The sequence below is a fragment of the Centropristis striata genome, chromosome 23 (assembly GCF_030273125.1).
Source record: "Centropristis striata isolate RG_2023a ecotype Rhode Island chromosome 23, C.striata_1.0, whole genome shotgun sequence".
In the NCBI taxonomy this organism is placed as follows: Eukaryota; Metazoa; Chordata; class Actinopteri; order Perciformes; family Serranidae; genus Centropristis; species Centropristis striata.
The window spans coordinates 31,148,551-31,161,423 of NC_081539.1; the positions used below are offsets into that span (position 1 = coordinate 31,148,551).

Below are 12,873 nucleotides of genomic sequence, written 5' to 3' on the forward strand. Positions count from 1 at the left end.
AAAATCTAATATTTTTTACAGCAAAACTGTGTTTTCTAAAGTTTATGACAGAAAAAAGTAAAAGTTTTGTGCTATTCTTTGATTTACGGTAATTAAAAGTGTCTACTACGGTGATATTACATTTTTAATTTCACGCCCTATTTCTGATATAATTTGACAGTGTTTTACTGTAATTTCTACAAACATTTTTTACAGTGTGGGTGACAAATGTTTGAAGCTGTGACTGGAAGAAAACATGACACGTTATCTTAATAAAATAGTTTTTATTTAGTAATAAAAGAAGAAGACGACATCTGAGGACCATCACCTGAAATTCAGTCAAACAAGGCAGAGAGAAGTGTAAAGAGAGGTTTGAGACTCCAAAATAGCACAAGTTTACAGAGTCTATCTATCTAAACAAAGTATTTCAGAGAACATAGTGTAAGAGACAATAAGCTGCAGAAACAAAGCAGGGTACTCAGTCCTTTTAAATTTAGACTACAATGCAGGTCGACTTGTTTCAAGTTCCAATTGTGCCACAACAACTACAAATACTGCCCTCATTTTCCTTCCTTTCTACTTTTTCCAAAGGATATGCCAGAATAAGGATACAAATGGTTCTGCTGGGCCACAAAATCAAGCCTTGGCATCTTGAATAAATAAAGTGTAAACACAAATGTAAAAAGAAAACACCATAAGAAAAATAAAGCTTGTTCTATATAGACAGAACACAGTGTTGTCATTTTAATATTTGTTTTTCTTGGCGATCACCAAATGCTTTAGTGCCTCGCTCACCTGTTGACTTCACCTTTGTTTCGGGCCTCTCTTGGTCGCTGTGTTGTCTTCTTTCGGTCTGGCTGATCTGGCAAATTGCTGTGAATGTTTAGTTAAGGTCTGCAGCCAGCTAACATTTGCATAAAAAGGTCAAAGGTCAAGCACTTTTCAAGCATTTCCAGGAGCAATTCCAAGCTTCCCAGCACCTTCCATCAATGGTAAATTACTTATTTTATATACAGTATAAAAAGCATTACTGATGACTGCACTTATTCATCACACTAAATTAAATATTATGATTTAAACCAGCTATTCTCAACCTTGGGGTCGGGACCCCAGTTGGGGTCGCGAGATGATTTCTGGGGGTCGCCAAATCATTTTGGGAGTCAGCTCTGTCTCCACTGTGTTAAAGTGTTCATGTGTTAATGTGTGTTAGTCTTTTTTTGGCCATTTTGCATCTTTTTTGTCATTTTGTGTCTTTTTGTTGGTCATTTTGTGTCTTTTTTGGTCATTTTGCATCTTTTTTTTTGGTCATTTTGTGTCTTTTTGTTGGTCATTTTGTGTCTTTTTTGGTCATTTTGTGTCTTTTTTTTGTCATTTTGTTTCCTTTTTTGGTCATTTTGTGTCTTTTTGTTGGTCATTTTGTGTCTTTTTTGGTCATTTTGTTTCCTTTTTTGGTCATTTTGTGTCTTTTTTGGTCATTTTGCGTCTTGTTTATGGTCATTTTGTGTCTTTTTTTGGTCATTTTGTTTCCTTTTTTGGTCATTTTGTGTCTTTTTTTGGTCATTTATGTCTTTTTGTCATTTTGTGTCTTTTTGTTGGTCATTTTGTGTCTTTTTTGGTCATTTTGTGTCTTTCTTGGTCATTTTTTGTCTTTTTTCGGTCATTTTGTGTCTTTTTTTGATGACTGTTTCTTTTTTTAGTCATTTTGTGTCTTTTTTTGGTCAATTTGTTTCCTTTTTTTGTCATTTTGTGTCTTTTTTTGGTCATTTTGTGTCTTTTTGTGGTCATTTTGTTTCTTTTTTGGTGATCTGAACTGTGTGTGTGAGATTGTGTTCAGTGAGCGGGGGTCGCGGACAACATGCATGTTAAATTGAGGGTCGCGACTCAAAAAGGTTGAGAACTACTGATATAAACAACTAAAATTATGTTTTGTGACAGCATTCTACAGATCACATTAAAAGGAAAACGCAAAAAAGGTTGATGCTCCAAAATGTGTCACCTGTTTGTACGAAACCTTGGCAACCTGTATAACCTTCATTTCTAATTCAAACCCATTTTATTCAACAGACAAACTGTCCAATCCTTGAAAACACATACAAATTCAAGTGATTCAAAGATTTTCAGCACCTGTAGGAACTCTGGTTCAAAGGAGGGAAGTTTATCAGAATTCTAGCCCTTTACATGCATCAAATCCTTCATTTTTGATCTCTACTGCCTTCAACTGCTACTTTGGCATCAACAAATGTACTATGTCATTTTTTGTCTTTCTTGGTCATTTTTGTCTTTTTTTGGTAATTTTGTGTCTTTCTTGGTCATTTTTTGTCTTTTTTTAGTCATTTTGTGTCTTTTTTTGGTCAATTTGTGGGTTTTTTTGGTCATTTTGTGTCTTTTTTGGGTCATTTTGTGTTTTTTTTGGGTAATTTTGTTTCCTTTTTTGGTCATTTATGTCTTTTTGTCATTTTGTGTCTTTTTTTGATCACTTTGTTTCTTTTTTTAGTCATTTTGTGTCTTTTTTTGTCATTTTGTGTCTTTTTTCGGTCATTTTTTGTCTTTTTTTGATGACTGTTTCTTTTTTTAGTCATTTTGTGTCTTTTTTTGGTCATTTTGTGTCTTTTTTATGGTAATTTTGTGTCTTTTTTTGGTCATTTTGTGTCTTTTTTATGGTCATTTTGTGTCTTTTTTGGTCATTTGTGTCTTTTTTTGTCATTTTGTGTCTTTTTTTGACATACTAAACATCAATGGCACCACAGTAAATACACAACAAAGCTTCACCCTCACTGAAAAGCCATTTTCAGCTTAAGGCACAGCTTCACGGACGGATTATCACAGGCTAATATTTTATATCATACTCATATACGATCCTGTTTTACTCCCGGAGTTGAATGCAGCAGCTTTAAGCCACAGGGGCCCTCCTCCTTGTGACACTTGCCGCCTCATATGAATTTAATTTGAGAAAAGGTCGCAGCTGTTTGCTCATAAATGCCAGAAGACTACTGGCCAAAAATGGACCTTTTAAGAGCTCCTGCTTCTCCGAGGTTGGCTCACTTACTCACTGACGGCGACTGTCATTTACATGGACGGATACATGTTGCACAGGCTAAATAAAGGGGGAGGAGCCAGGCGATGACAGGCTGCCCCTATAGAGTTGTCTCTTAATAAACCTTACACTTTAAACTACTAGCGTGTCGTGCAGGTTTTTCCTTCCAGCTCACTAATTTTAGTAGCAGGCTGTTTGAGGATTCTCTGGCAAGTGCCATGCTGCAGTCTCTAGCTAGCACTGAAAAAATCATTATAGGGAATCTAAACTGGGACCGGCTGTCCTCTGCCTAGGACTGCTTAAAAAGACATCTGAACCAAAATGAACCTTACCCGATTTTTTGATGCTCCAAATAGAAGAAAAACCCCAAAACAAACCAAGTCCACCTCGGTACACGTGTTAAAGAGCTCTATCTACAACCTGAAAGCCGACTTGCAGTGGGATATTTTCTGTTTTTTTACATTGCAGCTTCAGCAAAACACATAGAAATATGAACAAAAAAATGCATGTCAGCATTCTTTTAAGATATAATCCTTCAGATTGTCATGAAATCCAACCTCAGGTTTCACACTATTTGGGATTTCTTTCTGCAAAAGCCATTTCATATGTTTGCAGTAGTTATTATTGGCTCTTCCTGCCTACCTGAAAACAAAAGATTCACAGAAAACAATGCATGAATGTTATCTGGCACTATTTAATCTAATTGATACACCATCTTAAAGCCCCTTCATCAAGCTTATATATTTGCTAGATGGTGCAGCTTGTGCATCAAACATACAATACCTACAAATTCAGAAATCACCAGTTAGCAAAGCAAAAGTCAAGCTTCTTGTACCAAAGTGAACCTTACTCAACTATGTCCATCTTTCTACACATGTTGAGTTCCATTAACAACTCAAAATCACACTTGCACTGGTATATTTTCACATTTTTTAAATCCAACCTCAGTTTTCATACTACTTTTTGCAAAAGCCTGTGCTTGTACTTGTTTGTGCAGTAGTTTATATTTTTTAGTCATTTTGTGTCTTTTTTTAGTCATTTTGTGTCTTTTTTTGGTCATTTTGTGTCTTTTTTTAGTCCTTTAGTCCAACATAAAATGTGATTTTAAATCTTTTTTTTTCTTTCAAAACACTATCATGCTCAATAAAGAATTTTAAATGTTGCAAATGTGCATTAATTTCAGAGAAGACTGAGACATTAAACTGCATAATTTTCAATTAAATTCTGGATTCTGAATTCTGAAGTTGGTGTGTTCTAAAACTTTTGACCAGTAGTGTATATCATATATCAATATTCAGCCTAAATATATCGGGATATGACTTTTGGTCCATATCCTCACTCTTTCTGCCTGCCTAAAAAATTAAAAGCATTGGCAGGATAATAATGCATGCATGTAATAATGTAAGAAATACAGCATCTTAAAGCCTTTCATCAAGGTTATAGATTTGCATTTAACATACAATACCCACAGATCTATACACTACCAGTATCTATACCACTAGCTCCAGTTAGCAAAGCACATTTCAAGCCTCCAAACCGCCTCTTAAATGGCTGAATGGTAACTCACTGACCAGTCATCACCCTAGCTCAGGGGTCTCAAACTGGCGGCCCGCGGGCCAATTGCGGCCCTCGTGAAGATATTTTGTGGCCCCCACCTTGATATGAAAGTCTAATGTGAGTTTTATATGAATGACACTTTACCGTGTTGTGTGTGGAAGGTCCCTTATATTACTTTTTTGGGTAATTTTGTGTCTTTTAAAAAAAATAATTTTGTGTCTGTTTTGGTAATTCTGTCTTTTTTTGGGTAATTTTGTGTCTTTTTTAAATAATTTTTCTTTTTAAAATGCATATGTGTCTTTTAAATAATTTATTTTTTTAAGTAATCTTGTGTCTTTTAGTAATTGTGTATCTTTTTGTCATTTTGTCTTTTTTAAGTAATTTAGTGTTTTTTTCAGTGATGTGTCTTTTTTCGTAATTTTGTGTCTTTTTTGTGTCTTTTTTTCTGTCATTTTGTGTCTTTTTTCTGTCATTTTGTGTCTTTTTAGTAATTTTCTTGGTCATTTTGATACTGCCTCCAGCGGCCCCCAGGTAATTTGAGTTTGAGACCCCTGCCCTAGCTGGAATATATTAAATATAGCTCCATGCAGGACAGCATCTCCAACTAAATGACAGTGCAGACGTCGCTGTTCATTCTTTGAACTCAAAGACTAATATGCTGTCGCCAAGCTAATTGGTTACGGGATGCACATTAAAACACCATCAAAATCAATAGCCTTGTTCCATTAGACAAGTTCAAAGGTTGATGTGCAATTATTGGTGTAGAGCCGAGGAAGAGCAGGTGGTGGATCAGGGCTGCCAGGAATTAGTCCTGGTCCTCCTGGAGGAGCAGAGCCAACACACATCTAACCTGATAACCATAACACACCACCTCCTAACTGCCTTTTATCTAGGTTTAGTGCCTGGGTCTATACCAAGGTTATTATAGTTAACCAAAACTAACGAAATAACGAGAAAAACTAGAATTGAAAAAACATTTTCGTTAACTGAAATAAAAATAAAAACTAGAGTTTTTAAAAAAAGATAACTAACTGAAACTGTATTGTGTGGTTACAAAACTAACTAAAACTAACTAAAATTATAGTGAAAATGTCCTTAGTTTTTGTTTTTGTCATCTTTTTTCACTCATAATTCAGTGTTTCTATTTGAACATGCAACACATGGTGAATATGTTTACTGAGACTGGGATGTTTACACTAGAACCAAAATACAAAACACCCAGAACTGTAAGAGTTAATAACCTTATTGGTGCTGAGATGATAAACCAAAGGAAATAAAGGAAACATAGCCCATTACAAAAAACTAAAACTAACACTAAAACTAATAAAAACTAAACTAAAACTAAGCATTTTCAAAAAATAAAAGCTAAACTAAAACTAGAAAACTCACTCTAAAAACTAACTAAAACTAACTGAATTTGAAAACCAAAATTCACAACGAAATTAAAAATAAAACTAATGAAAAATCCAAAACTATTATAACCTGGGTCTATTCCAGGTCTTAACTTTCCTAGCACTGCAACATGATGTGTTTATGTCTCCTAAATGTAACATAAAACAGCCAAATCAAGAAACACAACAACAAAACAGAAATCACAACAACAAATCAAGAAACACAACAAAACAGAAAACACAACAACAAAACAGAAAACACAACAACAAATAAAAAACACAACAACAAATCAAGAAACACAACAACAAAACAGAAAACATGATTTGCTGTTGTGTTTTCTGTTTTGTTGTTGTGTTTTTTAATTTGTTGTTGTGTTTTCTGATTTGCCGTTGTGATTTGCACTTCAGGGCCACTATAGCTGGGCGATATATATCAATATAAAAATATATCAATATATTTTTTAATGTGATATGGAATTAGACCATATCGCATATATGTGTTCCTGCTAGTATTGAACAGGAGGTGGAAATTAATAATAATAAACTAAATGAACCCAGACTTGTTAGGTAGATGGCCAATCTATGTTTGTGTTTCGCTTCAGATAGAAGCAACAACTTATTTTATTTCAATGAAATGTGTCCCCCACTCATTAAAAAGCTTTCCTCTGAGCAACTGATGATTAAAAGATATTCTAGCAGTAATATAAAAAGAACCCTGTATATACATCTTTGGATCCAACTCCTCCAAATCACCCAACCCTGCCAAATCAGCCTGGATTTCTAACCCCTTAGAAACTCTTGTCCCTGTTTCATCTTGTGAGAGGGAGCAAAAAGGATACAACGACGAGGGGTTTGTCGTAGAGAACGTAGCCGTTGGTGTCCCGCAGGGCTCGCTCTGCACTCTGCTCACTGGGGAGTCCCACGAAAGCCTGGCCTTTCATCCGCCCCTCCTTCATTAACACAATGTCAAACCTGAGGAGAGAAACCAAAGCAGGGACACATCATTATCACTCCAGGCTGCAGCACAGCCAAGTTATAAACATTATACTGTAGCCATTCAGTTCACAAGAGGAAGATGTTATTAAACCAGATCAAACACTGGATGGCATTCAACTTGGCTGGCTCAATCACAACTGGAGGAGACAGATCATATGAAAGCTGAAAACCAGCTCAGCACTGTGTGGTAAGTTGTTGTTGTCATAAATCGGAAATAAAAACTCACGAATTAGAATGAATTGTTAAAGTGTGTAAGGATTTAGATCAGGGGTGGGCAATTAATGTCCCCAAGGGGCCACATGACCAATACCACGAAGGTTGCAGGGGCCGGACCAAAACTCTGAAATAAATTCTGCTCAATATTAATGTAATCGCTTTATAAAATACAGTAAATTATCTGGTTTTGAGCTGCTACTGATAGGAACACATGTTATGATGAGACTGTTACTGTGGAGTAAATCAAATATAGCAGTAAAAAGTAGTAACACAACTGTAAATGACCTTTAGCAAGGTTCCTATTTATGTTTTTGTATTATATAGCTTGTTTTTTCATGTTTGTACATTTTCAAGGTGTTTTACAATGTTGTGATGCTTTTATTTTGAAAAGGTGTCGTCCAATAATCTGCAGATAATAACGAGTGCGTCGTAATTCATATAAAGTTGATATAAAGTATCAAAAGGCTTCTATAGTGGCTGACTGACAGGAACAAGTTTTGTTAAAGTTTATTTCATTATGTCACATATATTAGTGGCTATATTTGTTGTCTTAACTATAGTAAAAGTTTTTTATTTTTTCAAAATAAAAGCACTGCGGTTATATTGATTTCTAATTTCTTGGTAACCTCACGCGGGCCGGACAAGGACAGCCAACGGGCCGGATGTGGCCCTCAGTACAACTACATGCATTTGAGCATGAAATCTTAAAAGTTCAGTGTAAAAATGCACAAAATTACTTCTAGCAATTAATGTTGGTCAGCTGTTCTTTCACTGAAACAAAATAAATCACAGTAAGTTTTTATTTTTTATTTGCTTCAAACCTTTTGTATTCCTATTTATACTGTTCTACATGCATTTGAGCATGAAATATGTGAAGTTACTGCACTGTAAACATATTTAAAATTGCAGTTTCATCATATCTGGTTAAGTACACGGTCCTTTATGTGGCCCTGTGGTAGTGAACATGAAAAATTGTGGCCCCCTGCAGCATTTAAGTTGCCCATCCCTGCTGTAGATAATCAAATATTTTTTCAAATGATCTATTACACACACATAACACACCAAATACACACAGCTTGGTTGACATGTACAGCAGTTAAGTGGTAACTAAAACATTTTGACCACTTGAGATTTGATAGTAATGATCCAAAAATCCCTCAAAAACACACATTAAGACCCTTATACCTTGAGGAACACCGTAGAAAAATGACTGCTGTGATTTGGATTCAAAAACTTATGACATTTTAGAGATTTCTGCACGAATTTGATTTTTGGGCTGTTAGATGGCGAGTACTTCTGTTCTGGAAACAGCTCAGAAATCACCTCAAACTGCATAGTTCCTGCACCAAGCTGCATGGGATTAGCATAAAATGGGCATGGACACATTGAGGTCAAAGGTCAAGGGACCAGTTGAAAAGTAACTTATCCCTCTTGGGAGGTCTATACGATACTGCACTGCAAAAAAGCCAACTTGTGTTTTTTGGCCTAAAACAGTGATTTAAGTTGGTAAAACTTGGAAATATAAATTATTGACATTTAGGGCAATAATGTAAGTTAGCACAACAAAGGAAGCCAGTTGTCTGCTCAAAAACAAGTTGGTGAGTTGTTGTTACTTATATCTTTAAGTTGGGGTTCACAACAAGGGACAATAGTTCTGATAACTCTTATTTCTTTGTTGGGAAATGCGGGAAAGCGGTGAAATTCGGTCATTAGCGAAAGCTAGCGGCTAACTGATGCTAGCGGCTAACTGATGCTAGCAGCTAACTGAAGCTAGCGGCTAACTTATGCTAGCGGCTAACTTATGCTAGCGACTAACTGATGCTAGCAGCGCTGCTTGTTACAGCTACAAGAGTAGCCATTAGCGTATCAATGCTAACTCAAAATTGTGGTCGCAACATTAGCTGACATTTCATAGCGGCGTTACAATCGTGCCAATTCAGCACATTGCAGAAGTTAGCAGAAGTAAGGATTAAAAGTTATTACAATGTAAAATTATAAGTTAGTACAACTTACAGTTGAGTTGACAAAAATCTGAATTCAGAGTTGAGCAAACTCAAAAACAAAACTTAAAATATTTAGTTTAATTGTCCGACTTAAAATTTTATGGAAGTTTGTTGCCTTGAAATTTTGAGTTCACCCAACTTTTCTTTTTTTGCAGTGTGGGATGTTCACTGCCTGCCAGTGGTTGTAGGGTAAATGACAGTATAACTACCCTGAGGTAAAACTATTGGAACATGGATTAATTTGCACTGCATCAACTGTTTAGTAAATGATGTGTTTTAGGACATCTGAGATCTGGTAACAAAGTTTTTAGAATTTATTTGCATACATGTTTAATCATGAAAAAAACTGAAATAAACTGCAGTAGCCCTCAAACGGGAAAAGAAGCCGCAATTTAGAGATAGATGGGTTACCAGAGGACAGAGTGTTTCTCTGGCAGAGTTGTTTCTTCCTGTTTATCACCTACATCTGTGTTCAGAGTCTGGCCCTCTACTCAACATAAGCTCAGTTTGATGACTCAGGTGGAATATTCATTTGAAGTACTGCTGATGCGCAAACATAAAATGTCCCTCATGATCTCTATGTCAGGTTAGATACTTATTAATAACACAACACACAGTCAGCATGAATTACTAAAAACTCTCAGAGGAAAGTGACAAATTGCAAGAGTCAGAAATAGCTTGTGAATACAGGAAGTGGTGAGGTGACACGCCAACCATGTCGATAAAAAGTAGAATAAAGATCACATACATGTTTCTCTCAGCTTCTGACGAAGGGTCCACATATCTCCCATAGATGTACTTCAGGTCCTAGAAGACACATAATAATAATAATAATAATATCAGGAAAACAGTCAATATATGAATGTGAAATAATCTCCTTCATGCAGTAGTAATATATTACAAAGTGTAACATTTTATAACACAGAATGACATGTTTTAACCTCCTGGGACCCTGCGTCCTCATATGTGGACATTTCATTTTAGGTTTTATGGACCTTATATTTAATTCTGCTTCACTATAACATGTTGTCCTCAGTAGTACACACTCTAGAAAAAGCACAATACATCAATCAGTGTAAAAATCAGATGGCAGCACCTTGCTAAAGTCAATTAACAGCTTTTACCCAGACAAAAGTGGACCAGGTACAAAATCTGATCAGATTTTATGGTTAAAAACTTCTTTATTTGTGCTTAATAATGTTTGTAGCTTGATATTCTGTGCAAGTTTGACTATTTTTCGCAATAGCAACAAGCTACGACTGCTAATCAGGAAGTACTCATCTGAGAACGAATAGACTTTTACTATCATTCTTCCAAAGAGAGGGAATAAATGTAGGGAAATAAAAGTTTTATACACTGGTGAATTAATTGTGTTATACGGGAAAAATAACCGATTTGTTTTTTTTTTCAAAAACTACTTCCTGTTCAAAGACATTGCTTAGTTTTTGTACTTATCATGTCCTACAAATCCAAAATATCAAATATATAGGAGAAACTAACAATACATACCAAACAGAAGCTTGGGTCTCAGGAGGTTAATCAATAAATCAGAACTCTAGAATAAGCATCATATCCAGTAAACCTAAGTGGGTCAAGTGCTATAAATGTACCTACTTTCTCTTCCACTTGCTTTGCAATATTCTTCACGTACAGTCTGCAGGTTGGCTCACCCGGTTCATAATTTTTAAACACAGACATCCTTTTTATCTCTGTTTTAAAAGAGAGAAGAAGAAGAAAAAACGTGATGCAAGGTGCATTTGAAAAACAGGTACAAAGGATCACGGCAGAGCTGCCCATACATACATAAAGATAAATTCAAAGTCATTGCAACTCAATACCATCAACTCCATGTTTTATTTAAGACAGAGTGGACTGAAGAAGTGGGCTGCACCAGATGCACTCAGACATTAAAGCAGTGATTACATGTTTGATCCCAGCACCCAGCAGCCATTTCTTTTGAGATATGATTTGGTCATAACTGGTGTGTACTGTATTAGTGTGTCAGTGGCAGGAAGATCAAGGGAATTCATTTGAGTGGTGTAAGCTGACATGGTGAGGAGAAACAAACAATACTGGCTGTCTGAAATTGCAAATGTGGAGATTATTTACAATTCCAGCTTAATGCTTCCTTTATTTTCATTTTGTTTTTAGCTTTAAATTATCAAAAATAAATTAGAAATACAGCAAGAACCAAAGCCCTATTCAAAAAGGATTTGTTTCCACAAAAATGCTGCTGCAAATGTAATTGCAATTACACATTAATAGGTTTTTAACATGGTGTAAATATTAATGTTAATGGATGTATAAATATTCATATTAATAGCAGATCTGCACCTAAAAGGTCTTTTGAATGTTTGCATTAAAAGAGATGGAATATCTGCACAACCAAATACTTAAAACTGCATTATTTTTTTTCCTGTCCTCTTAGGGCAGAAGATATATTATTATTATTATTATTATTATGCTGTCAATCTAATGAATGTTTGTCAAATAATCACTATACTTTTGGCCTTGCTTTGGTCTTCAAAAACTGCTGAGGAGTAGATCTATTTATACCTTATTATACGTATTTAACTGCTAAATGTTCCACTGTTAACAAGCTAGGTTTAATATGCAACGTATCCAGCACCAAACCACACAGTCAGAATTAGGATGGATGGATGGATGGATGGATGGATGGATGGATGGGTGCATGGATGGATGGATGGATGGATGGGTGCATGGATGGATGGATGGATGGATGGATGGATGGATGGGTGCATGGATGGATGGATGGATGGATGGATGGATGTTTGATGGATGGATGGATGGATGTTTGATTGATGGATGGATGGATGGATGGATGGATGGATGGATGGATGGATGGATGGATGGGTGGATGGAAGGACGAATGGATGGATGGATGGATGGATGGAAGGACGGATGGATGGAAGGACGGATGGATGGATGGATGGATGGATGAATGGATGGATGGAAGGACGGATGGATGGATGGAAGGACGAATGGATGGATGGATGGATGGAAGGACGGATGGATGGATGGATGAATGGATGGATGGATGGATGGATGGATGGATGGAAGGACGGATGGATGGATGGATGGAAGGACGAATGGATGGATGGATGGATGGAAGGACGGATGGATGGATGGATGGATGGAAGGACGGATGGATGGATGGAAGGACAGATGGATGGACGGATGGATGGATGGATGGATGGATGGAAGGATGAATGGATGGAAGGACGGATGGATGGATGGATGGATGGATGGATGGAAGGACGGATGGATGGATGAATGGATGGATGGATGGATGGATGGATGGATGGATGGAAGGATGGATGGATGGACAGAGGGATGGAGGGATGGATGGATGGAGAGATGGATGGATGGATGGATAGATAGATAGATAGATAGATAGATAGATAGATAGATAGATAGATAGATAGATAGATAGATAGATAGATAGATAGATAGATAGATAGATAGATAGATAGATAGATAGATAGATAGATAGATAGATAGACAGACTTTATTTATCCAGCTGCTCTCTGAAAACGGTGCTGCTGAGTGAGGTGAGCTTCATCCTAAACCATAAAATCAGGCTGTAAAACCAAAACAATGAACTGAAAGACTTTTTTTACTGTGCTGAGGAATCCCCGATGGGTATGACTGGTCTCCAAACTATGTTTTTACACGA

At 36.3% G+C, this 12,873-nt stretch overlaps 1 protein-coding gene across 1 annotated transcript in view; it reads right to left on the bottom strand.

Moving 5' to 3' along the window:
- Positions 1-243: 243 nt before the first annotated feature.
- Positions 244-12,873, bottom strand: part of rnpc3 (RNA-binding region (RNP1, RRM) containing 3) — a 38,074-nt gene continuing 25,444 nt past the window's right edge. Inside the window, exons 12-16 of the mRNA XM_059327484.1 lie at positions 10,791-10,885; positions 9,925-9,983; positions 6,801-6,933; positions 775-852; positions 244-629 (exon numbers count right to left, since the gene is read on the bottom strand). Of these exons, the coding sequence (XP_059183467.1) occupies positions 784-852; positions 6,801-6,933; positions 9,925-9,983; positions 10,791-10,885 (356 nt within the window). The 3' untranslated portion in view covers positions 244-629; positions 775-783. The remainder of the gene's footprint in view (positions 630-774; positions 853-6,800; positions 6,934-9,924; positions 9,984-10,790; positions 10,886-12,873) is intronic.